Source organism: Schistocerca gregaria, chromosome 11 (genome assembly GCF_023897955.1).
Source record: "Schistocerca gregaria isolate iqSchGreg1 chromosome 11, iqSchGreg1.2, whole genome shotgun sequence".
Classification (NCBI taxonomy): domain Eukaryota; kingdom Metazoa; phylum Arthropoda; class Insecta; order Orthoptera; family Acrididae; genus Schistocerca; species Schistocerca gregaria.
In genome coordinates, this window is record NC_064930.1 from 98,806,065 (window position 1) to 98,823,141 (window position 17,077).

General features: G+C 44.1%; 1 protein-coding gene across 1 annotated transcript in view; it reads left to right on the forward strand.

Moving 5' to 3' along the window:
- Positions 1-17,077, forward strand: part of LOC126295388 (zinc finger protein 658B-like) — a 245,525-nt gene that overhangs the window by 184,771 nt on the left and 43,677 nt on the right. The window contains exon 4 of the mRNA XM_049987869.1: positions 10,649-10,693. Within this exon, the coding sequence (XP_049843826.1) occupies positions 10,649-10,693 (45 nt within the window). The remainder of the gene's footprint in view (positions 1-10,648; positions 10,694-17,077) is intronic.

Here is a 17,077-nt window from a genome sequence, read left to right on the forward strand (position 1 = left end):
AACCTTCCAGCACCTGACTGAACGAATGCCTGCGAGAGTGGAAGCCGTCATCAAGGCTAAGGGTGGGCCAACACCATACTGAATTCCAGCATTACCGATGGAGGGCGCCACGAACTTGTAAGTCATTTTCAGTCAGGTGTCCAGATCGGTTTGATCACATAGTGTAGGTGGCCATTTTGGCTGGTGAGGTGCATGTCTTTGTATGCTGTTTGTTTGCCAGTGGTGATGCTGTGTTAAGAGACGGCAAGACACCTGTTCACGCAGCTCGCATCGCCCAGGGCTGGTTCTGTGAGCACAAGAAAGGACTGTGGCAGTTCCTGCGGCCACCACACTCAACCAGATATCACTGTTATTGAGCACTTGTGGTCTAGTTCGGAGAGAAGTCGCTATCCAGCTCTGTTATCGTTACCTGAACTTGAGGCTATTTTGCACGAAGAGTGATTTAAGATCCCCATGAAAAACATGCAGGATCTATATTTATCCATTGTGCAACTACTGGATGCTGTTTTGAATACCAACGATTTTGCTCATTGCGTGACCCATGGTAATGTGTGGTATTTTTGATGTTTCATTTTTTTTCCATCCCCTGAATATTCAAATGTGTTACTACTACTCAGGTTCAAAAATGGTTCAAATGGCTTTACGCACTATGGGACTTAACATCTTAGGTCATGAGTCCCCTAGACTTAGGACTACTTAAACCTAACGAACCTAAGGACATCACACACATCCATGCCCGAGGGAGGACTCGAACCTGCGACCTTTAACAGCAACGCGGTTCCCGACTGAAGCGCCTAGAACCACTCGGCCACAGCGGCCGGGCTACTCAGGTTGACACAAATCAATAATTATTTACGACGCCCTTTATAAACACGTTGGACGAAGTCGGTCTATACTGCTGTGGTTCATATTCTCTAAATATTCTCTAAAGATCGCGTTACTGTCTGAATTCTTGATTCTAAACCATGTATATGAGATGGTTTTTCAGTTGACGATGTGTTCTCAACTTTTCAAGCTAATCCGATTTGGGAACTACAATGGAAGCTTAGAAACTATACACTCTCCTCCATTCACATAATATTCCAATAGCATTGACAACTACGAAAGACACTCGCCACACTTTGAGACAGCAACTGAAGCCTTGACTGTAAAATAAGGACGTACCGCTCAACAGAGGGGGACTGATTTCGTGTCAGACGTAACTGAATACTGGAGGAACAGCTCCATCTTGCTTCTGCCTGCCAAGGAGAGTCTAACAATGGCAGTGAGCTGTAGTGACGAAATATTGTGCCAGAAAGACGAAGATCTGCCAGCATATGTAAGAGGATGTCGCGACGCACTGCAGAGTGTTAACGAAAGCACAAACATATGGAGTAGGTTGTCAGAAGTGTGAGTGGATCGAAGACTTCTTTTAGGCAATAGAACCGAGTGCTCTGTCCTGGACTGCGCCAGGAGATTCACAGAATAGTGTGATAACGGTACTTTTGTTCTATATTTACAGAAACAATCTGACGGATATAGTGAGGAGCAATATGCGGCTGTTTGCAGATGATATAGTTTACGGGAAAGTGTCGTCGTTGACTGACTGTAGGTGATAGAGTACATCTTAGACAAAATTTCTGTATGGTGAAGTGAATGGTAGCTGGCTCTAGCTGTAGAAAAAAGTAGTTATTGGAGATGAATAGGAAAAACAATCCTGTAATGTTCGAATACATCTACATCTACATCCATACTCGGCAAGCCACCTGACGGTGTGTGGCGGCGGGTACCCTGAGTACCTCTATCGGTTCTCCCTTCTATTCCAGTCTCCTACTGTTCGTGGAAAGAAGGATTGTCGGTATGCTTCTGTGTGGGCTCTAATCTCTCTGATTATATCCTCATGGTCTCTTGGCGAGATGTTCGTAGGAGGGAGCAATATACTGCTTGACTCTTCGGTGAGGGTATGTTCTCGAAACTTTAACAAAAGCCCGTACCGAGCTACTGAGCGTCTCTCCTGCAGAGTCTTCCACTGGAGTTTATCTGTCATCTCCGTAACGCTTATCGATTACTAAATGATCCTGTAACGAAGCGCGCTGCTCTCCGTTGGATCTTCTCTCTCTCTTCTATCAACCCTATCTGGTACGGATCCCACACTGGTGAGCAGTATTCAAGCAGTGGGCGAACAAGCGTACTGTAACCTACTTCCTTTGTTTTCGGATTGCATTTCCTTAGGATTATTCCAACTAATCTCAGTCTGGCAGGCCGGCCGCGGTTCTGGCGCTGCAGACTGGAACCGCGGGGCTGCTACGGTCGCCGGTTCGAATCCTGCCTCGGGCATGGGTGTGTGTGATGTCGTTAGGTTAGTTAGATTTAAGTAGTTCTAAGTTCTAGGGGACTTATGACCTAAGATGTTGAGTCCCATAGTGCTCAGAGCCATTTGAACCATTTTTTTCAGTCTGGCATCTGCTTTACCGACGATCAACTTTATATGATCATTCCATTTTAAATCACTCCTAATGCGCGTACTCCCAGATAATTTATGGAAGTAACTGCTTCCAGTTGCTGACCTGCTATTTTGTAGCTAAATGATAAGGAATCTATCTTTCTATGTATTCGCACCACATTACACTTGTCTACATTGAGATTCAATTGCCATTCCCTGCACCATGCGTCAATTCGCTGCAGATCCTCCTGCATTTCAGTACAAATTTCCATTGTTACAACCTCTCGATACACTACAACATCATCTGCAAAAAGCCGCAGTGAACTTCCGATGTCATCCACCAGGTCATTTATGTATATTGTGAATAGCAACGGTCCTATGACACTCCCCTGCGGCACACCTGAAATCACTCATACTTCGGAAGACTTCTCTCCATTGAGAATGACATACTGCATTCTGTTATCTAGGAACTCTTCAATCCAATCACTCAATTGGTCTGACAGTCCATATGCTCTTACTTTGTTCATAAAACGACTGTATCGAACGCCTTGCGGAAGTCAAGAAACACGGCATCTACCTGTGAACCGGTGTCTATGGCCCTCTGAGTTTCGTGGACGAATAGCGCGAGCTGGGTTTCACACGACTGTCTTTTTCGAAACCCATGCTGATTCCTACAGAGTAGATTTCTAGTCTCCAGAAAAGTATTATTGCTGTGCTGCTTGACACATTTATGTCTATTACGTCTAGTGGTCTATTCTACATCTACATAGGTACTCTGCAATTCACACTTCAGAGCCTGGCAGAGGGTTCATCGAACCATTTTCATAATACTTCTCTACCATTCCACTCTCTACTGGCTCGTGGGAAAAAGGAACGCCTAAATCCGTTCGAGCTCTCATTTCTCTTATTTTATCATGATGATCATTTCTCCTTACGCAGGTGGGTGTCAACATAATATTTTCGCATTCGGAAGAGAAAGTTGGTGATTGAAATTTCGTAAATAGATATCGCCGTTAAGAAAACCGACTTTGTTTCAGTGGCTGCCACCCCAACTCGCGTATCATATCAGTGACACACTCACCCCTATTGCGCGATAACACGAAACTAGCTGCCCTTCTTTGCACTTTTTCGATGTCATCCGTCAATCCTGCCTGGTATGGATCCCACACCGCGCAGAAATATTGCAACAGAGGACGCACAAGTGTAATGTAGGCCCTCTGTTTAGTGGGTTTGTCGCATCTTCTAAGTGTTCCGCCAACAAAAGCGCAGTCTTTCTTTCGTCTTCCTCACAACATTACCTTTGTGGTCTTTCCAATTTAAGTTGTTCCTAACTGTAATTCCTAGGTATTTAGACGAACTGACAGCCCTTAGCTTTGTGCGCTTTATCGTATACCCAAAATTTATCGGATTTCTTTTAGTACCCATGTGGATTGTAAAGAAACTGGTTCTCTACTTCTAAAAAAAAATCTTTAAATAAAAAACATGACCTATACAGGGAATCTGATTACCCCTGTTAGTCGAGGACGAAAAAAAAAAAAGGTAATTCAGTACAACTATTATATGGAAGCGATAAATAACTTTAATGGGGTGCCAAATGAACAATTAAAGTCAATAAAATTCCAGTAAACCTGCAAAAGTAAAAACAAATCATTGTAGGGGCCTACATAGAGCCGGCCGCGGTGGTCTAGCGGTTCTAGGCGCTACAGTCCAGAACCGCGCGACTGCTACTGTCGCAGGTTCGAATCCTGCCTTGGCCATGGATGTGTGTCATGTCCTTAGGTTGGTTAGGTTTAAGTAGTTCTAAGTTCTATGGGTCTGATGACCTCAACGTTAAGTCCCATAGTGTTCAGAGCCATTTGAACCAAGCCTACATAGACATCGCGCATCTGCTAGATGCCCACGAAATACGTAAGTTTGTTTTGAAGCTGACAGCCAATGAGAAAATAGTTACAGTTGTCAAGCAGTAATGGCGGACAGCATCAGCTGGTAATATACGTAATTTTATGGTAGCTAATTTTACTACACAAAAATAAAATATGTGCTCCCTCCAACAGAAGTCACAAACAAACATTAAAATAAAAATATAATGAAGAGCAAAATGTCTGAGAAGAATTTTGAAAGAAAATTATTAATTGAACTTTGGCGGGTTTTCAACACTGTCAACAAGACGAAATAATGGACAGAATATTTATTGGAACTAAGCAAAATTGAGATGTTGTGACAGTATTTTTAAAATAGTTAATTTAACTGCAATTGTCTTTAATTTTGAAATGAGAGAGAGCGTAATAATTTTCTTTTAATGTCTTAACTGTTGCTGCAGGCAGTGCGATGACGTCAGCGGTGGTCCGCGCGGACGATGTGTGAAGTAAATCCTGGTTCGTGGCGTGAAGATAATGATGGGTCATCCTGTTTCATTAATATTCCCGTTACGGCGGCGGTCCACGCCTCCGTTGTAGTCGAATCATCTGGCAGCACTGGCGCAAAAATAATAGTTCCGGTGTGTGCGATGTCGTTAGGCGCGCGACGTTCTATTATTAAAAGTTTATTAATCACACGGAACGGGTAGGTCGGAATTATGCAACGTCTTTAGCATTTAAGTTATATATCCGGTTAATGCCAACACTTCGTACAGTTCTTTCATCGTGTTGCCACAGGAAAACAGTCACATGTGTTTTGCACTATAACAGTCTGTTAAACATCAGTTCAATTTACGTCGTCGTCTTTAAGACAGTTTGGACGATATAATAAATGTTTCTTGATCAAATCACAGCACTGTTCTTAACATTTTGGTTCGATCCACTTTCACGGCAATTCTAACAGTTAGTGTCTCCACACGACAATGGTGACTGATTCATGGCTAATTGTCACAATTTCACACAGTTTGTAAAATCGTCACCCCAAGCTCTCGATATACTTTTCAGGTTTTACTGTTCACTTAATAATGCACAATCTTCTATTAATACAGCGGACGCACTGTAATAAATTGTTCCTCCGCGTATCACCGTCTTTCACGCCAAAATTTGCGACGTTTTTCACCCGCGAACCGACCACGATACCACAACTCGCACGTTCTCTATCGATAGTCGTTCGCTCTCTCTCTGACACAAGACTTCTCCGAGCCTAGCCAAAGATTTACAAAGCATATATAACCAGAACATTCATATTCGTATAATATAAAATATAAAACAGTAGCAAAATGAATGAAGAAACAATGTGACGTATTAACAAATAAAGAATAGTTGAAATAAATGATACATACGTACTATGACAAGGTAATGCACAAAAGAAAAAAAAATATTATTGACTTTCTGGGAAAGCAATGTCTTTACAGGATGACCTCGCACTTTCCTTTGTTTACTGCCAATTGCCACTTTTCGCACCATACATAAATTCGCTCTAGATCATTTTCTAATTGGAATTGACCGTCTGATGATTTTACTAGACGGTAAATTACAGCGTCATCTGCAAACCATCTAAGGGGGTTGCTAAGATTATCACCTAGATCATTTATGTAAATCAGAAACAGCAGAGGGCCTATGACACTACCTTGCTGAACGCCAGGTATCACATCTGTTCCACTCGATGATTTACCGTTTACCACGACAAACTGTGACGTATCTGAGAGGAAATCACAAGTCCAGTCAACTTCATTAATAGTCGCTTGTGAGTAACGTCGCAAAGTGGTATGAAATGAGACGAACAGCTAAAATTGGTAGTAGAGAAGGCGAATGGTCGACTTCGTTTCCTTTGAGAGACTTTTAGGAACGTACAGCTCACACTGTAGAGGAGACCACGTGAAGGACACTGGTGCAACCCATTCTTGAGTACTGCTCGAGTGTTTGCGACCGACACTAGCTGGGATTAAAGGAAGGCTGCTAGATTTGTTATTGGTAGGTTCGATCAACATGCGAGTATTATGCAAAGGCTCTTTGAAGCGAAATGGGAATTTCTGGAGGGGGGAAGGTGTCCTTTTCGTGAAACAGTATTCAAAACAATATAGAGAGCAGGCTTATTGCGGCTGACTGCAGACCGGTTCTACTGCCGCTAAAGTGTATCTTGTGTGAGGACCGCGAAGTCAAGAAAAAAGAAGTCACGATAGTATGGAGGCATATAGACAGTCGTTTTGTCCTCGCTCTGTTTGCGAGTGAAATGGGAAACTACCAACAGTGGTGCAGGCTACCCTCCGCCATCCATCATGTGGTGGCTTGCAGAGTGTGTGTGTAGAAGTAGATACACAGGGTGAACAGTAATAAAACCAACAAACTGCAGCCACAGATTCCTGACTGTAAATGGAGGAAACAAGGTCCTGTGAACATGTGTCCAGAAATATATCGTTGCCAAGGTAGATGGCGCTGACTAATGACTGTTCTGCTGATGACATGCCTACATCTACATCTACATTTATATTCCGCAAGCCACCCATCGGTGTGTGGCGGAGGGCACTTTACGTACCACTGTCATTACCTCCCTTTCCTGTTCCAGTCGCGTATGGCTCGCGGGAAGAACGACTGCAGGAAAGCCTCCGTGCGCGCTCGAATCTCTATAATTTTACATCCGTGACGTCCTCGGGAGGTATAAGTAGGGGGAAGCAATATATTCGATACCTCATCCAGAAACCCACCCTCTCGAAACCTGGGCAGCAAGCTACACCGCAATGCAGAGCGCCTCTCTTCCAGAGTCTCCGTAACGCTATCACACTTACCAAATAAGCCTGTGACGAAACGCGCCGCTCTTCTTTGGATCTGCTCTATCTCCTCTGTCAACCCGACCTGGTACTCAAGTATAGGTCGAACGAGTGTTTTGCAAGCCACCTCCTTTGTTGATGGACTACATTTTCTAAGGACTCTCCCTATGAATCTCAACCTGGTACCCGCCTTACCGACAATTAATTTTATATGATCATTCCACTTCAAATCGTTCCGCACGCATAATCCCAGATATTTTACAGAAGTAGCTGCTACCGGTGTTTGTTCCGCTATCATCTAATCATACAATAAAGGATCCTTCGTTCTATGTATTCTCAATACATTACATTTGTCTATGTTCAGGGTCAGTTGCCACTCCCTGCACCAAGTGCCTGTCCGCTGCAGATCTTCCTGCATTTCACTACAATTTTCTAATGCTGTAACTTCTCTGTATACTACAGCATCATCCGCGAAAAGCCGCATGGAACTTCCGACACTATCTACTAGGTCATTTATATACCGGGTGATCAAAAAGTCAGTATAAATTTGAAAACTGAATAAATCACAGAATAATGTTGATAGAGAGTTACAAATTGACACACGTGCTGGAATGACATGGGGTTTTATTAGAACCACGCCATATTGCTAGACGCATGAAAGATCTCTTGCGCGCTTCGTTTGGTGATGATCGTGTGCTCAGCCGCCACTTCCGTCATGCTTGGCCTGCCAGGTCCCCAGACCTCAGTCCGTGCGATTATTGGCTTTGGGGTTACCTGAAGTCGCAAGTCTATCGTGATCGACCGACATCCCTAGGGATACTGAAAGACAACATCCGACGCCAATGCCTCACTATAACTCCGGACATGCTTTACAGTGCTGTTCGCAACATTATTCCTCGACTACATCTATTGTTGAGGAATGATGGTGGACATATTGAGCATTTTCTGTGAAGAACATCATCTTTGCTTTGACTTACTTTGTTATGCTAATTATTGCTATTATGATCAGATGAAGTGCCATCTGTCGCCCATTTTTTGAACTTTTGTAATTTTTTGGTTCTAATAAAACCCCATGTCATTGCAAGCATGTGTGTCAATTTGTACCTCTCTGTCTACATTATTCCGTGATTTATTCAGTTTTCAAATTTATACTGTCTTTTTGATCACCTGGTATATTGCGAAAAGCAATGGTCCCTTAACACTCCCCTGTGGAACGCCAGCGGTTACTTTAACGTCTGTAGACGTCTCTCCATTGAGAACAACATGCTGTGTCCTGTCTGCTAAAAACTCTTCCATCCAGCCACAAAGCTGGTCTGATATTCTGTAGGCTCTTAGTTTGTTTATCAGGCGACAGTGGGGAACTGTCACGTGTTCCTGGTGTATTGGTGGCTGCGTAAGCGTCAGAGTGGTCCAGTATTCAAGTCGGGAACAAGCGGAGGTGGTGTTTTTGCACCAGCGAGCAAATGGAAATGGTCGAGCGGGAGCACGGCTACACCATAAAACGTGCCGTCACACACAACAACCACATCACACCATATCAAGCTATTTTCGGACGTATGTGTGATGATGGGCCTATTTAGACACACGAATGTCGAGGGATGCGGCGAACTGTGCTCACACCACATTAAAATTGCTACACCAAGAAGAAATGCAGATGATAAACGGGTATTCATTGGACAAATATATTATAATAGCACTAACATGTGATTACATTTTCACGCAATTTGGGTGCATAGATCCTGAGAAATCAGTACCCAGAACAACCACCTCTGGCCGTAATAAAGGCCTTGATACACCTGGGCATCGAGTCAAACAGAGCTTGGGTGGCATGTAGGGGTACAGCTGCCCATGCAGCTTCGACACGATACCACAGTTCATCAAGAGTAGTGACTGGCGTATTGTGATTAGCCAGTTGTTCGGCCACCATTGACCAGACGTTTTCAGCTGGTGAGAGATCTCGAGAATGTGTTGGCCAGGGCAGCAGTCGAACATTTTCTGTATCCAGAAAGGCCCGTACAGGACCTGCAACATGCGGTCGTGCATTATCCTGCTGAAATGTAGGGTTTCGCTGGGATCGAATGAAGGGTAGAGCCGCGGGTCGTAACGCATCTGAAATGTAACGTCCACTGTTCAAAGTGCCGTCAATGCGAACAAGAGGTGGCCGAGACGTGTAACCAATGGCACCTCATACCATCACGCCGGATGATACGCCAGTACTGCGATGACGAATACACGCTTCCAATGTGCGATCAGCGCGATGTCGCCAAACACGGATGCGACCATCACGATGATGTTAACAGAACCTGGATTCATCCGAAAAAAATGACTTTTGCCATTCGTGCACCCAGGTTCGTCGTCGAGTACACCATCGCAGGTGCTCCTGTCTGTGATGCAGCGTCAAGGGTAACGGCAGCCACGATCTCCGAGCTGATAGTCCGTGCTGCTGCAAACGTCGTCGAACTGTTCGTGCAGATGGTTTTTGTGTTGCAAACGTCCCTATCTGTTGACTCATGGATCGAGACGTGGCTGCACGATCCGTTACACCCATGCGGATAAGATGCCTGTCACCTCGACTGCTAGTGATACGAGGCCGTTGGGATCCAGCACGGCGTTCCGTATTACCCTCCTGAACCAACCGATTCCATATTCTACTAACAGTCATTGGATCTCGACCAACGCGAGCGCAATGTCGCGATAGGCTACAATCCGACCTTTATCAAAGTCGGAAACGTGATGGTACGCATTTCTCCTCATTACACGAGGCATCACAACAACGTTCTATCAGGCAGCGACTGCCAACTGCTGTTTGTGTGTGAGAAATCGGTTGGAAACTTTCCTCATGTCAGCACGTTGTAGGTGTCGCCACCGCCGCCAAGCTTGTGTGAATGCTCTGAAAAGCTAATCATTTGCATATCACAGCATCCTCTCCCTGTCTGTTAAATTTCGCGTCTGCAGTGCGTCATCTTCGTGGTGTAGCAATTTTAATGGCCAGTAGTGTAAATTCTACAAGACAGTGAGACGAACCTTAGTAAAAGCTCGAGGCATGTGTCTCGCTAACATGGTGCAAGCCAGAATACGATTATGTGTAACCTGCCTGACAAACGCTACTTTCCCAATCACCTACAATCCCCTTGCAGGGCAGTTAGAACATCTGTTTTGACGTGGATGCGATGCAGCTCTCTACTGTGTCCGCACACTGTCCATCCAGACACATTACATACGGCCTTTCTTCCTCCATTCCCAGTCAGCATTCCGCCAGTTTTATTAATGTTCACCCTGTAGATTTGGAAAGTTTTGTTGGGTTTGACTTGCCTTACAGTGTTCTGACCTTGTTGTCAGTCTCCACCTTACAACTGTGGTTGAAGCGAAATGTTCTCCAACTGGTCGTCTCGTAACTGACGTCAAATAAACTGTTTTGCGTGCACACACACACACACACACACACACACACACACACACACACACACACACACACAAATATGCATGCATGCACTCTGTCCAACTAGTTTCTGCAATCCATGGCGTCTCCTTTTCTGTTGCAGGTATTGCCAGGTGGTGGGCAGCTAGGGAGCCGCTCTGACCCTCTGGTGAGTGTGACGTTCCCTGTACATGTTACTTACACAACCGACTGGTTCTGTGAATAATGCAAGGTGTGTCTGCGATGTCGGTGAATGGTTTACGGAAATAAGGGTAACTCTTGTTTCCTTCATTTTTCTGATAAGCAGCCCCTTGAGTACGAGGTCGAAAAAAACCAGTAATGTTTATGGCATCCAATTCTGAGCACAATATGAGGATACAGAGCGTAGGTGAACTACTTAGTCGCTGAGTAACTCACAACAGTGCTACAGTGCTAGGGGTGTCGGTATACAGCAATCGATTGCAGCAATAAACATAGCAAAGGTCCCATCATATCTACGAGGGTCACTCCAAAAGAAATGCACACTATTTTTTTTAAACCCATCTTTTATTCTACATGTTCGAAGGTTTTACAGTGTGTAGATCCATCCTTTAGGAACAATATTTTCATTTCTCCACATAATTTCCATCCCTCTCAACTGCTTTACGCCATCTTGGAACCAGCGCCTGTATACCCGAACGGTAAAATTCTGCAGCAACCTGTTGGAGCCACTGTTTGGCAGCGTGCACAAGGGAGTCATCATCTTCACACTTCGTTCCACGAAGAGAGTCTTTCAGTTTCCCAAAGAGATGATAGTCACAGGGAGCCAGGCCAGGACAGTAAGGCAGGTGTTTCAGTGTCGTCCATCCGAGTTTTGTGATCACTTCCACGGTTTTTCGGCTGACAAGTGGCCGTGCATTGTCGTGCAACAGCAAAACATCCTGCTTTTGCCAATGTGGTCAAACACAACTCAGTGTAGCTTGAGGTTTCTTCAGTGTCATCACATTTGCATCAGCATTCATGGTGGTTCCACTTGGCATGATTTCGACAACCGAGAGTCCTTCGGAATCAAAATACACCGTAGCCACAACTTTTCCAGCAGAAGGAGTGGTTTTGAATTTTTTTTCCTTGGGTGAATTTCCATGATGCAACTCCATTGATTACCTCTTCGTCTCTGGTGAAAAGTGATGGAGCCATGTTTCATTCCCTCTCACAATTCTTCCAATAGATTCATCTCCACCATTCTCGTACTGTTCCAAAAGTTCACTGCATACCGTTTTTCTTGTTTCTTTGTGAGCCACTGTCAACATCCTGGGAACCCGCCTGGCACAAACCTTTTTTAACGCCAACACTTTCAGTATTGTGCAAACACTTCCTTCCCCTATCCTAACGTAGCGTGACAATTCGTTCACTGTGATGTGTCTGTCAGCAGTCAGCAATTCGTTACCTCTCTGCACATTGTCTGGAGTGTGTGCAGTACGAGGCCTGCCGCTGCGAGGACAATCCTCAATATTGCCGTGCCCGCTTTCGTCACGTAACCTGCTCGCCCACCGACTAACTGTACTGCGATCGACAGCAGCATCTGCGTACACCTTTTTCAACCTCTTGTGGATGTTTCCCACTGTGTCGTTTTCACAGCACAGGAATTCTATGACAGCACGTTGCTCCTGACGAACGTCAAGTGTAGCAGCCATCTTGAAGACGTGCTGTGACGGCGCTACTCACGGGAACAGGTTGAACTAAGTTTGAAAACAAGCGGGAAGGATGTATCTACAAACTGTAAAACTTTCATGCATGCAGAATGAAAACTGTATTTTTACAAAAATAGTGTGCATTTCTTTTGGAGTGACCCCCCTACAACAGTGGCTGGGTGAAGTTGACATTTCGTCAGAAAGGAACCCAAGGAATTTTACAGACTGAGAAAGAAGTGGCAGATGAAACATCAGCGTTTCTGCAAGATGAGTCAGTGGAATGTGTGGTATTCGATTACAGTTATTCCAACAGTTAATCTGGATGGTAAATTATGTGTTGTACTGCGAGAAATAGGAGGACACCGAGGTGAACGTCCTGCTTAGTTTGTAGCACCGAAGCAGTTCGCCATCGATCTTGATGGTGCGAAACTGTGTGATCACTGTGGCGCGCCATTTCTCATCCAGTGTTCATGGTGCAACTTAGTGGCGTGTTTTAAACTTTTCTTGAATGTCAACGATGTCCATTTTGTGAAGTGTAATACATACATCCCATAGAAGGTTGATCTCTGCACCTCCCCAACATTCGTTTTCTGTCACCAACCTGATGCACATGGTGAGTCATTAGCAGCTAATATGTTTGCTGTCATAATTGTTAACATAGCACTTGCAAATGAACCTCATAAAAGGTTGAACTTGTGACCTTCAACTCACAGGGTTCCTTGCTAGACTTTCCACCGAACTTTGCAGATGTACCTTGTTCACTGGTACCAAAAGTCCATCTGGCTTCTTGTGTCGAGGAAAAGGCAATAAGCTATGACACTTGTTTGACAGCTGCCTTTTCTGCCCTGAGCTGCCTGACATAATTCATTTCTGTCGTAGGCATTAATTCTTGCTTGACCTGTAGTAATTAGCTAACAAACGAACAAGTAACAGAGTTTCTATGCAAATAACACATACTTATTGACCACATTCTTAAACAACACCAATTAGAACAAAACATTGTTTTATGACGCGTGTGACTTTCTTCATTAATGTACTGTAACTAACTTCAGACGCATTTATTTATGTGAACTTTCAACCGAGATACAAGAAAAAGCTTTGGGGACATCTTATATTCCCTTCTCGGACATATTTGAAAAACTTCGTGGATGTAACAAACTTACTCAACTATGTGACAAATATGCTTCCCTAAAGATCGGAAAAGTAAGAATGAAACCTGCATATGGCTAACCGAAGAACAAAAACAGCTCATGAATCTCATACCCATCAGGCACACAAATTGTGCCTTGTTCCTGAAAATCGTATTGCTTAGAAGCAAAAGCGGAACAGAGTCAATCAAGCTGTGAGGAATGCAAAACTCAAACATGCCCATATATTAAACGACAGCCGGAACAGATAAGCTACACTATAGAAAAACCTAAATGGTCGTGGTATAGGCAGAGTAAAAGCTGCAGGCATTACCATTGTCCCAGCTGAAGAAGTGAGCCGGTACTTCACATTACCTACAACCATAATTAAAACACATACGAAGGGGATACTCGTTGATCACTTTATGGGGGTAAATGATTTAAGCCACAAAGAATAATCTCTAAAGCACGTTACTTCCAGTACCGTCAAAAAAAGCTAACGTACATATTAGATCAGCATCTACTGGATGTGATGGCATCACAGTCCAAATGATGAAGCATATTATTCATCAACTACTACCCACTATAATAGATATCTTCAGCCACTCATTAACCGCATTTTCCCTAAGGTCTGAAAACAGAAACTAGTTAAACCGCTTTCTAAGAAGGTCATTGCTACCGTACCTTCTGATTACTGACCTATTTTTTGTTTTCCGGTACTGTCTAAGGCCTAAGAATATGCAGGTGGTCCATTGATAGTGACCGGTCCACATATCTCACGAAATAAGCATCAAACAAAAAACCTACAAAGAACGAAAGTCGTCTAGCTTGAAGGGAGAAACCAGATGGCGCTGTGGTCGGCCCGCTAGATGGCGCTGCCATAGGTCAAACGGATATCAACTGCGTTTTTTAAAAATAATAGGAACCCCCATTACATACTCGTGTAATACGTAAAGATATATGAATGTTTTACTTGGACTATTTTTTTCGCTTTGTGACAGTTGCCGCTGTAATAGTCACAAACGTATAAGTACGTGGCATCACGTAACATTCCGCCAGTGTGGACGGTATTTGCTTCGTGATGCATTACCCGTGTTAAAATGGACCGTTTACCAATCGCGAAAAAGATCGATATCGTGTTGATGTATGGCTATTGCGATCAAAATGCCCAACGGGCGTGTGCTATGTGTGCTGCTCGGTATCCTGGACGACATCATACAAGTGTCCGGACCGTTCGCCGGATAGTTACGTTATTTAAGGAAACAGGAGGTGTTCAGCCACATGTGGAACGTCAACCACGACCTGCAACAAATGATGATGCCCACGTTGGTTTTTTAGCTGCTGTCGCGGCTAATCCGCACATCAGTAGCAGACAAATTGTGTGAGAATTGGGAAACTCAAAAACGTCTCTGTTCAGAATGCTACACCAACATCGATTGCACCGGTATCATATTTCTATGCACCAGGAATTGAATGGCGACGAGTTTGAACGTTGTGTACAGTTTTGCCACTGGGCACAGGTGAAATTACGGAACGATGACAGATGTTTTTACACGGGTTCTATTTAGCAACGAAGCGTCATTCACCAACAGCGGTAACGTAAACCGGCATAATATACACTACTGGACAACGGAAAATCCACGATGGCTGTGACAAGTGGAACATCAGAGACCTTGGCGGGTTAATGCATGGTGCGGCATTATGGGAGGAAGGATAATTGGCCCCCATTTTATCGATGGCAATCTAAATGGTGCAATGTATGCTGATTTCCTACGTAATGTTCTACCGATGTTACTACAAGATGTTTCACTGCATGATAGGATGACGATGTACTTCCAACATGATGGATGTCAGGCACATAGCTCGCGTGCGGTTGAAGCGGTATTGAATAGCATATTTCATGACAGGTGGCCCGCACGTTCACCGGATCTGACGTCCCCGGATTTCTTTCTGTGGGGGAAGTTGAAGGATATTTGCGATCGTGATCCACCGACAACATCTGACAACATGTGTCAGCGCATTGTCGATGTATGTGCGAACATTACGGAAGGCGAACTACTCGCTGTTGAGAGGAGTGTCGTTACACGTATTGCCAAATGCATTCAGGTTGACGGACATCATTTTGAGCATTTATTGCATTAATGTGGTATTTAGAGATAATCACGCTGTAACAGCTTGCGTTCTCAGAAATTATAAGTTCAGAAAGGTACATGATTCACGTTGGAACAACCGAAGTAAAAGGCTCGAACGTATCTACGTTCTGTATTTTAATTTAAAAAACCTACTTGTTCGTCTAAAATACTGAGCCATATGTTTGTGACTATTACAGTGCCATCTACCACAAAGCGAAGAAAGTGGCCCAACTAAAACATTCATATTTCTTTGCGTACTACACGAATATGTAATAAAAAATGGGGGTTCCTATTTTTTTTTAAATGCAGTTGATATCTGTTTGACCTATGGCAGCACCATCTAGCGGACGAGCTATAGTGCCATCTGGTTTGCCCCTTCAAGCGAGACAAGTTTCGATCTTTGTAGTTTTTTCGTTTGACGCTTATTTCGTGGCATATTTTGCCCAGTCACGATCAATGGACCAACCTGTATAACACCACGCACAAACTCACTCACATGTTGATAAACTATCATTGTAGCAGCATTAACCGACCTAACAACTGCGTCAGAAACTTTTCTTATATAGGCGTTTCCTCTGGCAGTGCCGTATTCTGATTGTTTACATGTCTCGGTATTTGAATACGCTTGCTTATACCAGTTTCTTTGGCGCCTCGTTATAGTTCACCATAATCCGCTGGCCAACAAACTTCCCGATTTCAAACCCAATCAAAAATCTGTGAGACCACCTCGATCAGGTTGTTTGTGCTATGGATATTGAGCTGAGAATCGCAGCGCATCTGGCCACGACACAGGAGCTATCCTGCCGCCATATCCCTGTCGATAGTTTCCGAACCTGACTGAGTCTCTTCGTGCACGTCTCGCAGCGGTCCGTGCTGGAGAAGACGGTTATATTCAGACTGTCTACATGTGACTCGGCTGTGTAGTTTGAATTCCCCACCTTTTTCTAAAGTGTACCCAAGGTAGCAAATATTCTTGTCCTTTTTGACTTGTTTGCCTTCCACTTACAGTTCACCCAATCATTAGTAATACATTTTGTTTCTGGATAATTAATCTGCAGTTTTTATATTCGTATTTCTAACTGAATACACACAGAGGTATAATTTGCATCCTCCCCATCTTGTGCTATAACGACTTGATACTCAGGAAATAGTAAATGTCGCATATGTATCCCGTCTCCTGGCTCGAACTACATCCTCTTACATTTACGAGACCATTTCCTGAGACATATACGAGGGCCACTCCAAAAGAAACGCACACTATTTTAGTAAAAATACAGTTTTCATTCTGCATGTGTCAAAGTTCTACAGTGTGTAGATACATGCTTCCCGCTTGTTTTCAAACTTAGTTCAACCTGTTCCCGTGAGTGGCGCCGTCACTACGTGTCTTCAAGATGGCTGCTACACTTGACGTTTGTCAGAAGCAACGTGCTGTCATAGAATTCCTGTGCCGTGAAAACGAGACAGTGGGAAACATCCACAAGAGGCTGAGATGCTGCTGTCGATCGCAGTACAGTTGGTCGGTGGGCGACCAGGTTACGTGACGAAAGCGGGCACGGCAGTATTGAGCATTGTCCTCGTACTGCACACACTCCAGACAAAGTGCAGAGAGTTAACGAATTGCTGA